General features: G+C 41.9%; 1 protein-coding gene across 1 annotated transcript in view; it reads left to right on the top strand.

The window, feature by feature from the left end:
- LOC124798222 overlaps window positions 1-23061 on the top strand; it is a 56577-nt gene that overhangs the window by 20415 nt on the left and 13101 nt on the right. Inside the window, exon 4 of the mRNA XM_047261533.1 lies at window positions 10014-10065. Coding sequence (XP_047117489.1) covers window positions 10014-10065 — 52 coding nt within the window. The remainder of the gene's footprint in view (window positions 1-10013; window positions 10066-23061) is intronic.

Genomic DNA, 23061 nt, shown 5'->3' on the forward strand with positions numbered 1-23061 from the left:
CTGTGTCAACTGTGGAGAGCACCATCCGCCTTGCTCACCAGATTGCAGGATTCCCCAGAAAGAAAGGAAAATCATGGAGTTAAAGACGCTGGACCGACTGACCTGAGGCTAAGAGGAAATTTGAACGCCTACATCCAGTATGCACGACATCATCTTACGCCTCCGCTACAACAGTTCTAGCCCCATCAGCTCTGCCAACCCCAGTCACCTCTAAGAGCCAGAAGACTTCACCTGCCCCATTGATGGTGGGAGGCACTTACTTCCCTGTTGCTCCTGCACCACCTACTTCAGGAGCAACACCCCCCCCCCCCCCCCCCCCCCACCCCAACCATTGGGGACATCCGTCCCCACTTCTATACCGGAGAAGCATAAAACTTCTTTGGCTGTTCTCGCTAGAAAGGGACCCTTTGGGTCACTCTCTTCCCAGGTTTCTGTTGGTGGGAAAGATGACTACCGACAGTGGCTGAAAAGCCCAAAAGCAGCTTGTCGCAGTGCTTCACGCTCATCCTCAGTCCAGGAGACTGAATCAGTGAAGTCCACCCAAGGAACAGTGAGAGAAATACAAAAAAGAAGGTCCTGGCATCTGCTGAGGACCTAGATCTCGCCAGACCCTCAGACAAAATGGATATAGACTGCTCAGGCAAAAGGTCGGTGGCAGCAAGTGACCCTGAGATGTAAACTGCTTCATTGAATGTTCCATGACTTCCAGTCTCACAATGATGTCATCCTCCAGTGGAATTGTGGCGGTTTTTTCCACCGCCTGGCTGAGCTAAGGCAACTGTTAAGCTTTTACACCTGCTTTCTGCAATGCCATACAGGAAACTTGGTTCCCGGCAATGCGGACCCCTGCCCTCCGCCGTTATAAGGGATGCTACAGGAACCATAGCGATTGTAATAGTGTGTCAGGTGCAGTTTGCCTTATGTCCTAAACTTAATCTGTAGTGAACCTGTGCCCCTTCAAACCCCTCTTGAAGCCATGGCTGTCAGAGTAAGGACAACACAGGAAATAACTGTCTGCAATTTATATCTTCCTCCAGATGGTGTAGTATCCCTGAATATAATAACTGCACTGATTGATCAGCTCCCTAAACATTTCCCACTTTTGGCAGATTTTAACGCCCATAACCCCTTGTGGGGTGGCACCATGCTTATGGCCAAGGCAGAGGTGTCGAAACTTTACTGTCTCAGTTCGACCTCTGCCTCTTAAATACTGGGGCCACCACACATTTCAGTGTGGCTTGAGGTAGTTACTCGTCCATTGATTTATCAATTTGCAGCCGAGAACTTCTCCCATCTATCCACTGGAGAGCATGTGACAACCTGTGTGGTAGTGACCACTTCCCCATATTCCTCTCACTGCCCCAGCGACAGGCACACAGACGCCTGACCAGCTGGGCTTTAAACAAGTCGGACTGTGAAACTGTTGAATCTCCCCCACACAGGAACATCGATGTGATGGTTGAGAAGGTGACTACAACAATCGTTTCTGTGGCAGAAAACACTATCCATCGCTCTTTAGTGTGCCCCCGGTGAAAGACAGTCCCCTAGTGATCACCAGAAGTTGCTGAAGCAATTGAGAATTGTTGGCGAGCTCTACAGCGGCATAAGTGGCATTCCCTGGGACACCTCATAGCCTTTAAACAATTCCGTGCCTGCGTTCGCCAGTTCATCAAACAACAGAAGCAGGATTGTTGGTTGAGATATGACTCGACCATTGGGTGCCATACGTCACTTTCCCAAGTCTAGGCAAAGATCAAACATGTTTTCGGGTACCAGACCCCACCAGGTGTTCCCGGTGTTAACATAAATGGCGTATTATCTACCGACGCAAACACGATTGCTGAGCACTCTGCTCGAGCCTCTACGTCGGACAATTACCCCCCCCCCCCCCCCCCCCCCCAGCCTTTCGCACTCTCAAACGGCGGCTGGAAGGGAAAGTCCTCTCATTTACTACACACCACAGTGAATTCTATAACGTCCCATTTACAGAGTGGGAGCTCCTCAGTGCCCTTGCACATTGCCCCAACACAGCTCCTGGACCAGATCGGATCCACAGTCAGATGATTAAACATCTCTCATCTGACTACAAGCGACATCTCCTCGTCATCTTTAACAGGATCTGGTGCGATGGTGTCTTTCCATCGAAATGATGGGAGAGCACCATCATTCTGGTGCTCAAACCTGATAAAAACCCACTTATTATGGATAGATATCGGCCCATCAATCTCACCAACGTTCTTTGTAAGCTGCTGGAACATATGGTGTGTCGGCAGTTGGGTTGGGTCTTGGAGTCACGTGGCCTACTGGCTCCATGTCAGGGCAGCTTCCGCCAGGATTGCTCTACCACTGATCTTGTGTCCCTAGAGTCTGCCATCCGAGCAGCCTTCTCTAGATGCCAGCATCTGGTTGCCGTCTTTTTTTGATTTACGAAAAGCATATGACACGACCTGACGCCATCATGTCCTTGCCACGTTATACGAGTGGGGTCTCTGAGGCCCACTTCCGATTTTTATCCAGAATTTCCTGTTTCTTCGTACTTTCCATGTCCAAGTTGGTGCATCCCATAGTTCCCCCCCATATCCAGGAGGATGGGGTCCCGCAGGGCTCTGTATTGAGTGTGTCTATTTTTAGTGGCCATTAAAGGTCTAGCAGCAGCTGTAGGGCCGGCCTCTCACCCTCTCTGTATGCAGACGACTTCTGCATTTCATACTGCTCCACCAGTACTGGTGTTGCTGAGCGGTGCCTACAGGGAGCCATCCACAAGGTGCAGTCATGGGCTCTAGCCCACAGTTTCCAGTTTTCGGCTGCAAAGTTGTGTGATAGCCACTTCTGTCGACATAGTACCGTTCATCCAGAACCATAACTTTACCTTGATGACGATCCACTCGCTGTAGTGGAGACTTATCGATTCTTAGGACTGGTTTTTGGCACCCAATTGACTTGACTTCCTCACCTTCGTCAGCTTAAGTGGAAGTGCTGGCAGCACCTCAGTACCCTCTGCTGCCTGAGGAACACCAACTGAGGTGCAGATTGCTCTACACTGCTGCAGCTCAACAGAGCCCTTGTTCAATCCTGCCATAACTATGGGAGTCTGGTTTATGGTTCGGCGGTGCCCTCAGCTTTTGTTTACTCCAGTGCACCACTGTGGTGTTCCCCTAGAGACAGGAGGTTTTAGGACGAGTCCGGTGACTAGCGTCCTTGTGGAAGCCGGAGTGCCACCATTGCAGGTTAGCCATGCACAACTGCTGCCCAGTGATGTAGCACACGTTTGTAGTTCTCCTGAGCGTCCGAATCACCGTCCCCGTCTTTCTGAAGTGGAGTCCTTGCCTTTACCACCTATACTTGAGGTCCATTCACATACACCTCCATGGTGTACACCTAGGCCGCAGCTTCACCTGGACCTTTCACATGGCCCTAAGTACTCAGTTAACACCGCGGCTCTCTGCTGCCACTTCCTCTCGATTATTGATAAGTACTGAGCCCACGAAGTGGTTTAGACCGGTGGTTCGATGGCTGATGCTCACATCGACTCCACTTACGTCCATGGAGGACATATTGAACAGCATTCCTTGCCCGATGGCTGCAGTGTTTGCACTGCCGAGCTGTTGGCTATATCTCGTGCTCTTGAGCACATTCATTCATGCCCTGGGGAGGCATTTCTTCTGTGTACTGACTGCTTGAGCAGCCTACAAGCTTTCGACCAATGCTACTCTCATCATCCTTTGATAGCGACCATCCAGGAGTACATCTATGCCCTGGAATGGTCTGATCGTTCAGTGGTGTTTGTCTGGACCCCAGGTCATGTCGGAATCCCAGGCAACGAGCTTGTCAACAGGCTGTGTGGAAACCGCTTACGGAGATCGGCTTCTCCCCACCTGACCTGTGTTCAGTAGTACGCCGCAAGGTTTTGCGGCTTTGTGAGACGAAATGGCATAACCTCAGCACGCGCAACCATCTGTGTGCCATTAAGGAGACTACAAATGTGTGGCAGTCCTCCATGTGGGCCTCTCGCAAGGACTATGTGGTTCTCTGCCGGCTCCGCATTGGCCACGCTTGGGTGACACATGGCTACCTCCTGCACCGTGATGACCCACCTCAGTGTCGGTGCGATGCCCAGCTGACAGTGGCCCATATCTTGGTGAGCTATCCTTCTTTGGCTGCCCTGTGACGGACTTGTTGCCATTAATTTTAGCTGACTACGCCTAATTGGCTAATTTAGTTTTACGTTTATACGCAATGGTGGGTTTTATCATTCTATATAAGTTTTAGCGCATGTCCTTTGTGTTGTCCACTCTAATGCTTTGAGGGTGGATGTTTTAATGTGTCGCAGAGTGGCTGGCTTTACCTTTTTATTGTCGTGGCCAGCCAGCCACAGTCATCTGCTCTCTTTTTACTCCTTCTACGTGTTTCTTGCTTCTCACTGTGGTTTTATTTTCCTGTTCTTGTCCGTAGTAGTGTTGGTTGTCCTCCTGTCATTCTTCTGCTTCTTCCTTTCTCTTGTTTTTGTGCTGTATGTCTCCTTTCTTTTCTTCTTTCCATTGTGTAATTATTTTACTGGGAACAAGGGACCAATGACCTCACAGTTTGCTCTCTTCTTTCCCTCTTTTAAACTAACCAACCTGACTGTGTCAGTAAATTTGCCAAGTATTACTATGACAAGGTCATCTGCTGGAATTTAGTTCCTCAATGAGCTAGTTCACCACTAGATTCTACAATAAAGGGGACAAAACTACTACTTGTGGACAACCTCTAGTGGTGTTAATTACCATATTTTCATTCATCATGGTGGCCTCTACCTTACTTGCACTAAGCATAACCCTAGTCCACCTACATACATATTGGGGTTTTAATGCTTTATAATATTTATTACATTAAACTTACAGTTAAAAATGATATGTCAAATGAAAAAGCAACTTGAAACAGTTGTGTTTGGACCTGTGTTTACGCGCAGCGCGCAATGTTTCCACCGCAGTCCGCTAGACAGCGATAGTAGCGAAGATGGCGACTAGTGAACAGAAAGCGTTTTGTGTTTTGCAGTTTGCAAAGACTGAATCTGTAGTTACTATGCAGTGTGTGTTCCGGCTGAAGTTCGGTTGTGATCTTCCAACTGATTATAACATTCATAGATGGTATCATCAATTTGAAGATTTGTAAACAGAAGAGCACGGGACGACCAAGAATTAGTGAAGAGACTGTTGAGCAAGTGAGAGAGTTGTTCACTCATAGCCCAAAGAAATCCGTCTGGAAGGCTAGTCATGAATTAAAAGTTCCTGTGTCGACTGTTTGGAAAGTTTTAAGAAAACACGTATAAATCTTTACTGTTTACAGTTATTACAGGCTCGAAAGCTGGCTGACCATGGATTACGTGCCAACTTCGCAAACGAAATGTTGTTTCATGACGATGAAAATTTTCTGGATCATTTTGTCTTCAGTGATGAATCAACCTTCCACCTTAGTGGACATGTTAACACTCAACGTGCACGTCTGGGGCTCAGAAAATTCTCACGAGGTGGTACAAATGCAACAAGATTCCCCTAAAGTGACTGTTTTTTTTTGTGCTGCATCCTGGCGGAAAGTTTATGGGCCTTTCTTTTTTGGTGAAGCTACTGTAACTGGCACTTCTGACCTTGATACATTAGAGCAATGGCTCTTCCCTCAGTTGGAAGAAGATGAGCCAGAGAACTTCATTTTCCAGCAAGATGGTGTGCTACCTCAGTGGCATAGCGAAGTATGTGATTGGTTGAACTTCACTGTACCCAAGCGCTGGATAGGCCGCAAGGGGCCCAATGACAGGGCTTGCTATGCATGACCCCCCACATTCACCCGACCTAATGCCATGCGATTTTTTCCTTTGGGGCTTCATCAAGTACATGTCTCCGCTACCAGCAGACCTCTCTAAATTAAGAAACTGGATTGAAGCAGCTGTTGCTACAATCACTGAAGACACACTTATCAACGTTTAGGAAGAACTCGGCTATTTACTTGATGTGTGCCGTGTGACAAATGGTGCACACATTGAACATTTATAAGGTTCTTGGTAAAACTGTTTGAGTTGCTCTTTCATATGAAATATCATTTATAACTGTAAGTTTAATATAATAAATATTATAAAGCGTTAAAACCCTGATATTCATTTATAGTGGTCCCTAGGTCGTGCACCTCTGCTGACCTAAATGTGGAATCGAATGTTGTGTTACTAAAAGCTCCCTCGATGTCCAGGAAGATGCAGAGGGCTATTTCCTATAAGTTTAAGTGCTTTCTCCACCTTCTCAATCAGTTGGTGGAGAGCTTTCTCACATTATTTATGTGGTTGATGTGCATGTTGATTTGAATGTAGAGGAGCCCTAGTTAGCCTCCTCTCCCCAGCGTGTACCTTAACCAGTTTTCCAATGTTTTAAGAATGGAGGAGAACAGACTGATTGGTCTCATATCCTTGCCCGTGGTATGATCAATTCTCCCTGGATTTGGAATAAAGACAACCTTCACTGCCCTCTAGGCATTGAGAATGATTCCTGCTGCTGGGCTAACCCCGAATAACCTACATAGGACTCTTATAAGATTCTCTCCTGCTTGTTGCTGGAGAGCTGGGAAGATTCCATCTGTGCCAGGTGACTTGAATGGTTGGTATGTTCCCACCAGCCATTGGATTTTACTCAAATTGACACACTCCATGGCTGATTCCCAGTCCTCTCTTCAAATGTCTGAGAACCATTGTCTCTCAGGGATCACATTCTGGTCTGTGTTATCTGCCAGAGCATATTGAGGGAATTGAGTTTTGAGGATCAGTTCCAGTGTTTCATGTGCTGTCTTTGTATATTCCCCATCCTCCTTCCTCAACGTACCTCCTGGATTAGTTGGTACTCTAGTGAGGATTTTGTGAAGTCTGGCTTGAGCAGTTGTGCCCTCCACTTCCTCACAGAAAACTTTCCAGGATGCCTCATTTGCTTGTCTGATTTCAAGGTTATAGTTGACAAGGGCCTCACAATATTTTGCCCATTGTCCTTTATGTCTCACAAGGTTAAACAGTCTTCGTACCTGTCTTCTTTGCGTTTCCAAGTCATTGTTCCACCAAGACACGCTCTTATTTGTGCACTTCTTGGTGACTGAGTAGTTGTCCTAGTACGAGGTCACTGGTAGCAGAGATTACAGTATCTGCTACTTCCTCAAACTCTACTGGATTCCTTGTCAAGGTTTTAATTTCTGATAAGTTTAAGTCAAGGTCCCTCCTATATGCCTCCCAGTCGGTTTTTCTGGGATTCCTATTTGCTGTGGTCTGTCTGATTCCCACTTCAACCTTGAATTTAATATACATGTGGTCCAATTACACATGCCAATATTTGACATAGCTGGCCGTCACCATGGAACCAAAGGTTATGTCAGTTACTTCTTCTCTTCTGCTGTTCCTGAATCTAGGTTCATCACCCCTATTCAGGACCTCCAAGTTGTTACACAAGAGAAAATCAAGAAGGCATTCACCTCTACTGTTGGTGTCGTTGCTGCCCCCACACTAGGTTGTGGGCATTGGCATTGCATCCAACCCACAGCTGAGGCTCTGAGGAGAAAGTTGGCGACTGAAATCTCATGAGAAGATCCTGCTGCAACAAAGATCACCTTTTTTTTTTTAAAGATTGCCACTCTAATTCACGTACCATATCCTGTGGCACTCTCTTCCCTATTTCGTGATAATACAAAATGAGCTGCTGTTCTTTGAACTTTTTCAATGTCCTCCATCAATTCTATCTGCTGTGGACCCCACGATTGACAGCAGTATTCCGGAAGAATGCGGAAAAACATAAGTAGTCTCATTAATAGACCTGTTGCATTTTGTAAGTGTTCTACCAATAAATTGCAGTCTTTGGATTGCTTTCCACACAACATTATCTGTGTGATAGTTGCATTTTAAGTTATTCATAATAGTAATAGTATTTAATTTAGAATCGTGTGTTTTATCCTATCAAACGAATTTAGCGGATTCCTTTTACTACTCATGTGGATGACTTCAGACTTTTCATTATTTAGAGTCAATTGCCACTTTTCTCACCATACAGGTATCTTCTCTAAGTCATTGTCTATTTTGTTTTAATCTCTGATGACTTTATAAGACAGGAAATCACAGAATGACCTGCAAACAGTCTAAGAGTGCTGCTCAGATTGTCTCCTATATCGTTTATTAGATCAGGAACAGAGAAGCGCCTGTGACACTTTCTTGCAAATGCCAGATATCACTTCTGTTTTTTCAGTCGATTACTGCATACAGTCATCTCTCTGATAGGAAATCGGGAAACCAGTCGCACGATTAAAATGATACTCCATAGACAAGCAGTTTAATTAAAGTTGCTTGTGAGGAACTTCACGTTTATTGCCGTCACTTGACATTTTCATTTGAAAATCACACTAAAACCTTTTTAGATACGCATTCACAACTGCAAGAAAGTAATATAGACATCTGAGTGAGTAATTTGGTTGCTCTTTGAATGAAACTGCATTGTTGCAAAATACGGCAACAGCGCAGCGTATTGTAGTGAGATTCTCGCAGTCTAGTTTGTAACTCGCGGCTAGCCACTCGGAAAGAGAATGAATCTTATTGGCTACTAGCAGTTAATGGTGGGAGATGCACAGAATGGATGAAAATAGGACCGCCTTGCAACATGACTTGAGCTATAGTCTTTTCTCTTCTCTGCTTCTCTCCTCTCCCTCTCCATTTCCCCCTCCCTAGTCCCACTACAGCCTCCCCACACTCCTCTCCCCACCACGTCCCTTCATGTTCTCACAGGCAGCACAGGCTCTTCCCCCACCTTCCATCTTGCTGTCCCTTCCCCTCCCCGCCCCATGTCTTCTCCTTACCCTCACCACCCACCTCAGCAGATTGCTTTCCACGTCAGTCACAAGCACCCAGAGACAGTAGTCGTGTGCGTGTTTCCTATTTCAGGAGGAGGACTTTGTCTGAAAGCTTAATATTTTAGCAGTCTTTTCCATTGTGCCTGTCTGTGGCTCACCCCTTGCTCCATGCTGTGAGTAACTATCTATTCTTTCCACTTTGCTTTATAGGATGCTGTAGAAATTCACTTCATGCGTGGTATAGAATGATGGTTGCCCATAAAACCAAACAAATGTACAGAGGAAAGTTTTGCAGCAGATATAAGGATGAGAATAAATTTATCATGACAGACAGAAAATTGAGAATTTGGGTTACTCAGTACATAGAGTGCTGGTGAACATTCGCAACAAATTTCAGAATTCAGTTCTGCCAATGCAGTATCCGTTGCAGCACTGCAGTGCCAAACGTTTATGAGACATCCTTCAACCATGATGATGTTTTCAGCTGCTGTAGTAGCCACTTCTGGAACAGTGAAAATCACTACAGCATACTTGCCTGATCACTAATAATTATCTGTCAACTTGTGGTGTTAAATTTTACAAGATCAACTAACATGACCTTATTTTCTGTCATCTTATTTGCATGGTGTACATTACGTGACATTTGAGATAAGTTTTCACTGTTGGAGACTGAACCTCTTAGCGGCCGTGTGACATGGTGCGGCTTCAGCAGATCAGTGCACCATCTAAGTTGAAAATAATGTACATGTGAACAGCTGAACAAGAGGTACCCTCATCATTGGATTGTAAGTCCAGATTCTATCCGAAGATCAGCATGGTCGCAGGATATTACTCATGGATTTTTCCTATGGGAAAACCACAGTAGAAAATGAAGAGGAATTGAGTGGTAGGGTATTACGTCACTGTCAGAGAAAGTGACATTTGAGTGGATGCAATAATCTTTCACACACTTGTAATGCATGCAGTGAAATGTTTGCTGTGAGGGTAAATTATTTCTATAAGGCATAAACTGCTTATGTGCATTTTAAGCAAACAGATGTGCAACATTGTGTGTGTGTGTGTGTGTGTGTGTGTGTGTGTGTGTGTGTGTTTTCTACTAAATGTTTGAACAGTATTGATCAATTGCTATAGTTTATTGGATAAATATATCTCACATTTTATTTTACGCATTTCAGATATGATGACCAATGTTGAGGTGTCGCTTAGTGAAGAAGAACCTGTTGGAGGGTGAGTGTAGCATAACTTTAATAGTACAAAGCTGCTTCTTCAGATTGGTCATTCCATCTCAGTTCAACCAGGGGCTCCAGCTCATAGTCTCAGATTTGACTGAAATTCAGTACACTAATTCTACCACATGTGGAACACTCGTGTACAAAGTACTGGTTTCCCCTGCCAATTAGTTCCAGAATTATGACTTGTCAAAGAAGGTGGCATGACCCGGAAATTGCAACCCGCATCTGGCTATCTATCTTCAGACCCAACTTCAGGTCTTAATAACTTTGGAACTATTCCACACAGCCCAGTGAAATTTTTACAACCCAGTAACATTCATTTAGAGAACACACTCTGTGAATCAAAACACCAGAAACATGTTTCTGAGGGAAAATAAAAAATTCCAAAATGTGATTTAAAAAATGTAATATGTTAAAAGTTACATATTGTAGGTGCCCTCTATGCCAAATATAATTCACTCAAAAAGGGTATAAATTTTTTTGTGGTAAGCTTAATGTGGCCTAAACACACACATAAGTCATCATGCCCAAATCGGTCACAAAAACTTAGTTACATGCACACGAAAATGCAAAAATTTGAAAAATTACCCGAAAAACATGGATTTTCTAAGTGTGGTAGCACAAAAGGGGCAAGTGGTATCCAAGCCAATTTTCACACACTGCATAAGTAGACCATAATGATATATATCTCAAAATTTTAGCATGTTATTGCAAGACATTTGTGTACAATGGAAGTTGATTATTTGGTGATGTGGCCATCGTTCCACAACACAATTTTGTAAAAACATATCGTAAACTGTTCTGCCTCTTCTTATCCTCTCCCACAACTGTTTAATCACTAGGAAACAACATGTAGACAGATTAACAAAACCTATCATTAATGTTTACTGCACCTTAACTGCTAAAAACCAGTCGATTGTGCTTCGAACAGAAGTTCTCCCACACTTTAGCTACTGTACTCTGTACATTGAGTGGCAAATTGTACTGCCTTCCTGACACTGTGGTAGGAACTGCAACTGTCATAAGAATATATTTGAAAGGAATCCAACAGTTGTCTGCCAAACGTGGCCAATGAAATGATCTTGCTGGTCCTGCTGGTGCCATGGAGTTCACAAATACATCACCTTCTGCTTCACAGCATTCTGCAACACATCCTAAGTACCATTTGTCATCATTAACATTAATAACATAGCAACCTGGTTGTATGTTGCTGTTTCTGCTTCTGAATCCTGAGTCAGACACACTGTGAAGACACACGTTGTGCATGAACCTATAGTTATAACCAGTTAAAACCGGACAGTTTGCTCATCTCCACATTGTCAGAGTCCGCTGGAGAGAAGTGATGATGGCTCCTTGTGCCTGCAACAGTTTTAACGTGTTCTAGTCTGCTTTTTAGCAACTCTTCGACTGATTTCACCTCATCTTTCGAAATGTAGAATGATTGTATGCTAGAGATATTTTTCTGTACCCAGGTAGATAATTGAAGAGGTGTTAGAATGTGACCTTCTGTAGGGTGCTGAAGACTAGCTCGTGATGCCATGCGCTTAATGGTAGCACCAATACCATCACATACATTTTTACCATGACTTGTGCAAAAATTCCATTCTGTGTGAATCTGAATCATGGTAATTCATGCATAAATTTTTGAGATTTTTACAGTTTTTGTACTGACTAGCTGCCCCATCACTGAAATATTGCGCAAAATGTATGTGAGGCAGCTTGTTTTTCGCATATGCTATGACAGCGCGAATGTGGGCATGAACTGCAATGGCATCAGGAATTAAACAGTCACTAAAAGTGCACAGGTTCATGACAGACACATCACCTGATCCACCTCTATAGTGAATCGCAAATGGCTGGAGAGTTGCTTGACTGTTGTCCCAATGATATCGTTGGATGGCATCTTGAACTATAAATGCATAATTTTCAGAAAAGTCTAGTAATACTATAATTTCATCTTGTTTCAAATTATCCTTACAAAACTGGAGATAAGCCAATTGTGCTGTTGCTGTGAAGCTGTATGTGGTCAGTTGGTCTGTTTTTTGACAACGCATTTCAACAAAATCTTCCACTGTACTTTGCTTTGTTTCAAGACTTGTGCGATCCATGTGTGTCCATTGTTTATAAGAAACAAGTTCATCGTCATCCATAAGGAGCTCACCATACAGTTTGTTGTTCATGTGTTCTGCAAGATTTGCCTTACCAGTACACTTTTCACACCTGTATATCATGCACTGGTAGGAACTGATGTCACACACTAGCAGCTTCATTGTACCTTTGTAATCCAGACCAGAATCCTTTATAGCAACAAACATCAGCTTAGCATTTTGATGGGTCTCACATACTCAAACATTGCACTTGCAGGCACAACCCATTTTGGCCAAAGATTGAAAAAGAATGATAAACCTACTTTGGTATTGGGGTACTTTTCCTTGAATTCTACATATAGTTCTGATATGTTGCATAGCAACAGTCTTTTTTTGCATCTGTACACGTACATTTCCCATTTTCACCATTACATAGTCTTTTTTTTTCCAGGCATTATTTGGCTGTAGTCATTATTTTCATAAAACTCCAACACTAGCACCCTTATTTCTGAACTCAATTGCGTACCCTAAGCCTGATGAAGTTGAGGGAGCACTCCTTGGGTTGCTTTTCTTTTCCTAGCTTGCTTTACCATATATGTAGAAACATTGAATTCCTTTGCAGTGTAGTCAATAGACCAGCTGGAAGGTGCAAGGGTAAGAATAGCTACTGTTTTCTGGCGTGTGGAGATGGCACATTTTTCTTTCAAATCATGCACAATTTTGTCCAAATCAGAGCATTTCTGGCATGATTTCTGTTCCTTTGGAGCAGATAGTTCTTCCTCTTCCACCATTAGTGTGTCAGCTATTTTGTGTTTTAATTCTATTTGAGCTTCTTGTAGTTTTCTTCTACCATAGCTGGGCCTGTCTCTCTTCCCAACTTTGTGTGTCTTCATGGGAGACAAACCAAGAGCAGAACCTCGTCTCCTGCCTTCCAATCCCCCAGGCTGCGGCTAAGCCATGTCTCCACAATATCCTTTCTTTCAGGAGTGCTAGTTCTGCAAGGTTCGCAGGAGAGCTTCTGTAAAGTTTGGAAGGTAGGAGACGAGGTACTGGCAGAAGTAAAGCTGTGAGGACGGGGTGTGAGTCGTGCTTGGGTAGCTCAGTTGGTAGAGCACTTGCCCGCGAAAGGCAAAGGTCCCGAGTTCGAGCTCTGTCCGGCACACAGTTTTAATCTGCCAGGAAGTTTCATATCAGCGCACACTCCACTGCAGAGTGAAAATCTCATTCTGGAAACCAAGAGCAGTCGTTGAAGTATTTAATTGCTCATGTGCTGTGGTTGTAGGTTGCTGATACTCTTCGTCACTGTCATGTAAATTATCAGAATAGTCTTCATTTTTAGCATTGTAACACACCTGGAACATAACTTTTGTCCTAGTTTCATGTTAAGCCCCATGCACTGATTCACTTTCAATACTAATTTTATATCAGTTTCTCTGAGGCTACACTTCACTGTCTTCTTAAGAATCTGAAATGGACCAAAACAACTTCTTTGTAGGAAAGAATACTTATCCACGAACACTTTCATATGATGATAACAAACACTAAGGTTTACTGGAACTGTACTTCTTGTGCCCACAGGGTGTATCCCGGATCTCCATAGCAACAAATCTTGGTCCGATTAATCCAGATCATACAGTACAAAGTGATTGCCACATTTTGTTCCATACGTTGTTTTATGACATTCAGATGCTTGTGCTCTACCAATACTGCAACTTGTTTGAACAAAAGCACCACTAGTACGGTCTTCTGCCTCCATACTGACTTTCCACAACAGTACTGACCAGTCTGAACTAGAATCTTAACGTGAGTAACCTGTAATTGTTGCTTTTTTCCTTTGTTGTTCCTGCCTAACAATGACTCATTCTGTCCCTGAAAACTACCGTTGTTTAACTTTCTGTTGCCTAATGGTTCCCAACAATTGCTGCAGCTTTATCTGAAACAAGCTGTCTGCATCATCACTATTACTTGCTAAATTGTGTTAAAAGAAACGTAACCAAATACATCTCTGTCAACTTTTATTGTACACAAATGCCTTGCAATAACAAGTTGAAATTTTGCCACATATGATATTATGGTCTACTTCTGCAGTGTTTGAAATTTTGCTTGGATATCACTTGTCCCTTTTGTACTACCACACTTAGAAATCCATGTTTTTCAGGTAATTTTTCAAATTTTTGTATTTTCATGTGCATGTAACTCTGTTTGCGTGACTGATATGAGCAAGATGAGTTCTGTGTGTACCACCAAAAAAATTGTATAACCTTTTTGAGAGAATTATATTTGGCATAGAGGGCACCTACAATATGTACCTTTTAACGTATTACATTTTTTAAATCACATTTTGGAATTTTTTATTTTCCCTCAGAAATATGTTGTTGGTGTTTTGATTCATACAGTGTGTTCTCTATCTCTAAGTGGATGTTACTGGGTTGTAAAAATTTCACTGGACCTTGCGGAATAGTTCCAAAGTTATTAAGACCTGAAGTCGGGTCTGAAGGTAGATTGCCAAATGCGGGTTGCAATTTCTGGGTCACACCACATTCTTTCACAAGCCATAATTCTGGAACTAATTGGCAGGAGAACTTAAAATTTTGTACATGAGTGTTCCACACTTGGTAGCATTGGTGTGCTAAATTTCAGCCAAATCTGAGACTATCAGCTGGAACATTTTCTCAAATTGGTTTAATTGACATGGAATGACCCAGATGTTTTTGAATTAGTCAGTACTCACTATTAAGTAAGTGTAGCTGTTACTTATTCATCTTTCTTAAACATAGGAGTGCCAAATTTTTTAAAATAATTTTCTGAATATTTACCTTTACGTGCACTGCATATGACTGACTCCAAAGAGATTTCTTTCATGCACATACTATTTTGGGGCATGTAATAGCACATTTCTGCTTTTTAGTATAGTCACAGTACAAAATTAAGCGTATTGTCATTTGCAACTCCGACTCGAGGAAAAAAGTAGTGCTACACATACACCAGGATCATTTAATATACAGGGTTATTACAAATGACTGAAGCGATTTCACAGCTCTACAATAACTTTATTATTTGAGATATTTTCACAATGCTTTGCACACACATACAAAAACTCAAAAAGTTTTTTTAGGCATTCACAAATGTTCAATATGTGCCCCTTTAGTGATTCGGCAGACATCAAGCCGATAATCAAGTTCCTCCCACACTCGGCGCAGCATGTCCCCATCAATGAGTTCGAAAGCATTGTTGATGCGAGCTCGCAGTTCTGGCACGTTTCTTGGTAGAGGAGGTTTAAACACTGAATCTTTCACATAATCCCACAGAAAGAAATCGCATGGGGTTAAGTCGGGAGAGCGTGGAGGCCATGACATGAATTGCTGATCATGATCTCCACCATGACCGATCCATCGCTTTTCCAATCTCCTGTGTAAGAAATGCCGAACATCATGATGGAAGTGCGGTGGAGCACCATCCTGTTGAAAGATGAAGTTGGCGCTGTCGGTCTCCAGTTGTGGCATGAGCCAATTTTCCAGCATGTCCAGATACATGTGTCCTGTAATGTTTTTTTTGCAGAAGAAAAAGGGGCCGTAAACTTTAAACCGTGAGATTGCACAAAACACATTAACTTTTGGTGAATTGCGAATTTGCTGCACGAATGCGTGAGGATTCTCTACCGCCCAGATTCGCACATTGTGTCTGTTCACTTCACCATTAAGAAAAAATGTTACTTCATCACTGAAAACAAGTTTCGCACTGAACGCATCCTCTTCCATGAGCTGTTGCAACCGCACCGAAAATTCAAAGCGTTTGACTTTGTCATCGGGTGTCAGGGCTTGTAGCAATTGTAAATGGTAAGGCTTCTGCTTTAGCCTTTTCCGTAAGATTTTCCAAACCGTCAGCTGTGGTACGTTTAGCTCCCTGCTTGCTTTATTCGTCGACTTCTGCGGGCTACGCGTGAAACTTGCCCGCACGCGTTCAACCGCTTCTTTGCTCACTGCAGGCCGACCCGCTGATTTCCCCTTACAGAGGCATCCAGAAGCTTTAAACTGCGCATACCATCGCCGAATGGAGTTAGCAGTTGGTGGATCTTTGTTGAACTTCGTCCTGATGTGTCGTTGCACTGTTATGACTGACTGATGTGAGTGCATTTCAAGCACGACATACGCTTTCTCGGCTCCTGTCGCCATTTTGTCTCACTGCGCTCTCGAGTGCTCTGGCGGCAGAAACCTGAAGTGCGGCTTCAGCCGAACAAAACTTTATGAGTTTTTCTACGTATCTGTAGTGTGTCGTGACCATATGTCAATAAATGGAGCTACAGTGAATTTATGAAATCGCTTCAATCATTTGTAATAGCCCTGTACTGCGCACATCATTTCATGTGAATGAATTAGCCATAATTAGTTTCAGACCCACCATCTATTTACCACATGTCACAGAACAAAGAAAACTCAACAGATATTGGCACCAAAGTAGACTCAGCTCAGACACATAGTATGTATGTGGAATATATTTACAGGAGAAGTACCTAGCACTTATGCAGGAGGCAGAGTGTGAGCAGACATTGAAACAGGAATGGGGTAGAGATAGCTTCAGGACAGGAAACAGCAAAAGTTGGAAGAAAATGAACCAAATAATAAGTGGGAAGTTAAAAAATCCTGGTGGATCTAGATGGCAGACGTTGCTAAGCAGGCCTTAAAGTCAGTTACTTAGGCTGAGTAGAATGCTTCCATAAAGAAGCCAAGCAGACTGTTGGCCACAGTTTGGTAGCTCGTTCATTGGATGTACACTTAATTGTTGATCATACATAAAAATGTGGTGGAATATTTACAGTAAAATTGTTAGATAATGTAATTGCTTTCATAGATGGCCGTCCCTTTGATGAGGTAGGGTGTAACCTGGTTTTAGAAGTATTGAATTTGTGGAAGGCTAATGTATTGGACAGGAAGTTGCCAGTTGTGTTGCTTACTTGCCCATAGAACTATTGAGAACTTTATCTATAAATTACATTACTGTGGATGTTCTTGCCCACTTTAATCTGAGCATAATTGTTTTAAACAGACTTATAGGATTCTGCCCCCTTAAGCAACAAATAACTTGTTCTGTAATTTACTTTACTTTTTTGTGGGTCGTTCCCCACTTAAAGGTTCTAAAACCTACCAGGTTCAGTAAACATAATTTCTCCAAGAGCATCAAATCCGAGTTTACAGCAGTGAGCCATTAACAAAACTTGACACATTTGCAGTAAAACAGTTTGGCTGCCACAGCTAATGGACTCATAGCAGTCAGTCTCAAAAATTTGCAAGGTTGTGAGCCTTTATCAGAGAAACTTCCTGGCAGATTAAAACTGTGTGCCAGACCAAGACTCGAACTCAGGACCTTTGCCTTTCACGGGCAAGTGCTCTACCATCTGAGCTACCCAAGCACGACTCACACCCCGTTCTCACAGCTTTACTTCTGCCAGTACCTTTATCAGAGGCTTACAAATTGAGTCTTTTGAGGAAACCAGTTGTAATAACAGAACTTAACAAAGTACTAACACCTCCGTTCAAGATAACTGCAAGGAATGTGAATACAACCAATAATTTTTACCCAGACTTGGTAACGCAGAGCATAAGGTATGTTCTGTAAACTGGTGCATGCTCAGTTTTACTGGGCTAGTGTCAATATTTTCAGGCTGTTGGTGCTCCCAACCACCAGTTAGCCCACACCCTGCACTATATAAATTTCTAAGAATACACAATTATGTGCGGGCTTCTTAAACAGACAGAGAAGCACAGTCAATTTATACATTACGACAGATACACAAATCTCAAATGACTTCTCAATGGTATAAGCTGGTAACCAGGATAAAATCTTTAATTAGGAACAATTACAGAAAAGTCCCTTCTCTCCTTATCATTCAGAACACCTCGGAAAACAGTTTTATTGATTAGTAAATATAGCGCAGGCTAGACTAACACTTCCAGTGAAAGCAACACTTTGCCCACACTAGAATTCTAACCCAAGGACTTCGTGCCACAACCAGTAGGCCACACAAGTGCTGGCTGCCCTCTCTATCTCTGGTGTATGCTGCAGTCGGAGGACAATCAAAGGCTTCACTGGTGCTGCCTAGCTGTATTGGGTGTGGAAATTCCATGTGACCCCATCACAAGGAACACAACATGCTCCTTCTTGCACGGAGTAGCAATGAGTATCATTGCGCCTGAGCTCAACTGCGGAGAGTATCCTCCTCAGTTTTTATTCAGTTAGATAGTTGGAGAATCCAAATACTGTAACAGGACAATGACCATAATTCCTCGTATAAAGCAAATCGTCAACGAAATGAGGAAAAATAAATTTGAACTTAAATGCAAGAGGGATAAGTAGTGGAGAAATTTTGTAATGATGCACTGTTACATGTTGAACATGTCTGATATCCATGTAAGAAACACTTCAGCCTGTGCCTTAGAGCATACACTGCGTGAGAAATGTCATGTTTGGTGAAAAAGAAAGTTCACTAAATTAGAATCCATTGGATACTGATGGTGCACAGTGACCATTGAATAGTCAAATGTAAAGGACAGCAGTCACTCACAGAAAACTGTAATTTCTCCTGTGTAAACACTAGTGTCAATTGTCACATGTTCATGCCGTGGCATGGTTATGCCTGTATGACTCTTCTGGTAATGCATTGCTGATGACTATGTTCTAGTCGAAATTGGGATCTGCAACTGATTGCTGTCTTTCTTTACATTTGGAAAAGAAAATTGTTAAGTGTACTGTGACTGTTAAGAAATTGGAAATTCATTATTTAATAAGTTCCAATATCAAATAGTTACGGGTTAGTGGCCATCCTACTGACACACAGAGATTCATCTAATGCTCAAATTGGTCATAGCTTCCACTTTCTCATCATTTCTCCTACTTTATGTATTCTCTAAATATTCATATTGTCATGCAGATGAAATCTAGTACCTATATGAGCAGTTCTCAAACTTTTTGAGCTTCAGGTGCATTTAAAAGGTCGCAAATAATTCTGGGCATGCTATTACACATTTCTGAGGAATATTTTACAACAGTCAATACAGGAAATAAAAGCTGTGATAAAATAACAATTAAGTCATTTTATTTTGAATTTCACATCCGGACTACAGAAAATACAACTTATATTGATAAAAAAACATACATTATCACAATATGAAGAAATAATTTTTGTATAAAAAGCGAGAGAGATTCATCAAGCACGATTGTCACCCAAATGCGACGGCCAAGTGCCGTGTTGCCTCCTACCCTGCCAAGACAAAGGGTAAGAGAAACTGTTAAGTGAAATGTATTGAAATGAAATAATGCGATAGAACTAACCATTAATTCAAATTATAGAGAAAAGTAATAATGCGATACAAATGAAAGATGCCTTATGTCCACTCCTAGTGTTTATGAGAAACATGAACCTGATGTGTCCTCAAGATTTCTTCAATGTTTGGAGATATATGTGAAAGACAAACTCTCATTTCCTCGTCAATACGTTGAACTGTTCCTCTCTTTTTATATTTAATTTTGTTGAGGGCAGAAAATCCTAATTCACATAAATATGACATCGAAAGTTGAAGTAAAATGTTCAGAGCCTTTTTGGGTATTGACACACATTCTTCTTTTATAGAAATTCGAAGGGCTTCAAGAGGCAATTCCTTATGCTTAATTGTTAGTCCACGATCAGTAGATATAGCTGCCAGTTCTTCTTCTGTTAATGTTAAGCTAAAATCGCCTGAAGTTTCCATGAATGGGTTTCAAATCCAATTGTACTGTTTGGTGTTGAGGGATGGAAAATATGAACTCTGTTTCTCTTCTAAACTTATTAAATGATCTACTACAATTGGAAGTATTTCGTTTATGCATGTGCTCCTTGCCAACGGGAGTATTTTCAAGTTACCTTGAACAGCTTTTCTTTTCCATATTTGTGGTTTCCTGTGAAATGCTTTAATTTTGTCAGTGGATGTGAGGATATTTTCTTCTTTCTCTTGTATGCTAGTGTTCAAAATATTAAACAGCTGAACTGTATCGGCCAAATACTGCAGTCTGGCACACCAAAATTCATTCTGGAGGAGGTTGCAAAAATGTAAATGTTTCATGTCTTTGAAAAAACATGAGAAGTTCTTGTCATACCTCGTGCACATGGGTAAGTACTTTCACCCTCAACAGTCACCTGACTTTTGTGTGTAAAAGCAACCATCTGCATTCTGCCTCCATATTGATGCAAAGTTTTTCGAATAAAAGGATTTTGACAGGTCTTGTTTTAATAAAATTTACCGTCTGAACAACTTGCTCTGAGACTTCAGTCAATTTTTCTCCCAATGGTTTTGCTGTTATGCCTCCCTATGAAGAAAGCAGTGAGTTATGGTAACATCTTCATTCTTTTTTTTTTTACTAAAGAAATACGGCCCTTAACACAGCCTACCATTGAAGGGGCGCCATCTGTACAAATGCCTCCACACGACTTCCATGTTAACTGCCACTTATTGAGACATGAGATAATCCTTTAAATTGTTGAAAACGTCCTCATCTTTAGTACACATACTTAATTCTTTGCAAAAAAGAAACTGATATAATGTTTGATCTTGATTAATGAAACAAACAAGTGCTGAGAGTTGTGATTGGTTGGTAATGTCTGTTGAGTCATCAACTTGCAATGCAAAAGACTGCTTGAGTTTATTACTGCATACATTTTTTTTCAATATCAGCAGATATTAATGTGCCTGTGAACTGTATCATTCGACAAAGGAATATTGCTTATTTTCATAGCTGCTTCATTTCCTAGCATTGTTATGACCCCCCCCCCCCTTTTTCCCTTCAAGTGGGCAAAATAAGTGACTCGCCTGTAGTATGAGCTTTTATACTCTTTGCTATTAGTTCAGGGACTTGGTAGGTAGCAATCAGAGCTTTATCAGAAACAGACATTACACTTTTAAAAGTCTCTGGAAATAGCTTACAGGTTTATCTTGCAAATGAGAATGCATTGTTTTAAAATGTTTGCTCAGCTTACTAGGAAGCAGAAATTCATTTGCCATTTTATACCCACACACTAAGCATAGTGGGAAAGGATAATTTTCACTCCCAGTCCAAGTGAAACCATAGCCTTAAAAAGAAGTAACTTTCATTGTACTCACAATTAGGCCGCTGTTTTGCTTTTTTTCTTGCACTTAGCATTTTTTCACTTCCAGAATCGGATTCTTTGTTGGCATGCTTGTCTTTCAGATATCTGTCCATTTTATTCAGTTGTATTTTGCATACGAGATTCACTTATAGCACTTTGAAAATAAGCTGTACACTGTACACAACACACGAACCCCACTAATGCTAACAATTCCTCTCTGACATATCACCTGAAAAGCTCTGCGATAATGTCAAGTGCACAACGATGGAAATACGTTTTCCTTCTGGTCCTGGATTCTTGTGCCTCCATGGGTTAACAGTGCTGCCAACGACAACTTTCATGTTCCGTTAACCTTGCTGGAAGCTTCTGTCATGAATCTGCTGGATCACTAAACTGCAATGGAATTGATGCTCAGAAGTAGCAAGGCTTCATGAACAATTACGATCATATTCACTTGTGCTGCTCATCTGTAGCAAAGAACATGAAACGAAATTCTTTTAGTCACAGACAGCTCAAGTTCAAACAATAAGCAGCGCGTATAGATACTTTCCTCTCTCAGTTTCTCTTTTCAATAATATTTTACTGACAACAGAAAGGTAAGCATTTTTGATAAAATATTAGAAAGTGAGTGGTTGCGGATGTTATTTGTAGTTTTTTGATATATTGTTGTGGTACCTAAAATGATGATAATATGCAATTCACTTCCTATGCGCTGTTGCAGTGCCACTCACAAGGGAACCTCCCCATCGCACCCCCCTCAGATTTAGTTATAAGTTGGCACAGTGGATAGGCCTTGAAAAACTGAACACAGACCAGTCGAGAAAACAGGAAGAAGTTGTGTGGAACTATGAAAATAATAAGCTAAATATACAAATTGAGTAGTCCATGTGCAAGATAGGCAACATCAGGGAAAATCTACTCTCAGGAGTGCCATGGTCCCGTGGTTAGCGTGAGCAGCTGCGGAACGAGAGGTCCGTGCTTAGCTTAGTTTTTGAAACTGTTTATTTTTCTAAAAAGCAATCCTGCACATTTTTCCACCTATACTAATTTTTCTTGCTGCCTGTCCAGTCACGTATCTTCAGCTGCAGTAGTTACATAAAGTTGTCAACTGGTTTGGTGACTTCCTTATTAATGTGAACAAGTTTTTTTCATGTGTGTTAATTATACATTCTTTAAGTACTTCAGATGTACTTCAAAATTTATTATGTTCTCTGATTACATGGACATCTTATGTTCAACAAGCCATCTTACGATGTGTGATACAAGGTACTTCATGTACTCCTGTCAGTTCCCCCCCTTTTTCTCTTCCAGTCACAAATGATGTGCTGCAAGAACTATTGTTGTAAGACTCTGTATGACATTGATTCTTTCTATTTTACTCTCATGGTTTTTTGCAAGATGCTTTTAGAAGGCAGTAATATGTTAGTCAACCCTTTGACAAACTTACACTTTCTGGGTTTTAATAGCAAACCACAATGAGATAAACCATACCTTTCTTGTTGGATCCACCACTGGAAGTTAGGTAAGCAACTTCATGACACTTCACGACCCACTAGTCTTCCAGACTTAAAAAAACCTTGACAAAATGTGCTGCTCTTTTGTTGGTTTCCCATCTGGTAAGGATCTCGCACTGAGGAGCAATATTCATTTGTCAATTGAACAAAGGTTTTGTGAGGTATGTCCTTAGTGGGTAGGCCACATGTCGTGAGGACACTTCCAATGAATCTGTCTGGCACCCCCCTCTCACCACCACCACCACCACCACCACCACCACCACCACCCTCTCCCC

Source organism: Schistocerca piceifrons, chromosome 5, assembly GCF_021461385.2.
Source record: "Schistocerca piceifrons isolate TAMUIC-IGC-003096 chromosome 5, iqSchPice1.1, whole genome shotgun sequence".
Classification (NCBI taxonomy): Eukaryota; Metazoa; Arthropoda; class Insecta; order Orthoptera; family Acrididae; genus Schistocerca; species Schistocerca piceifrons.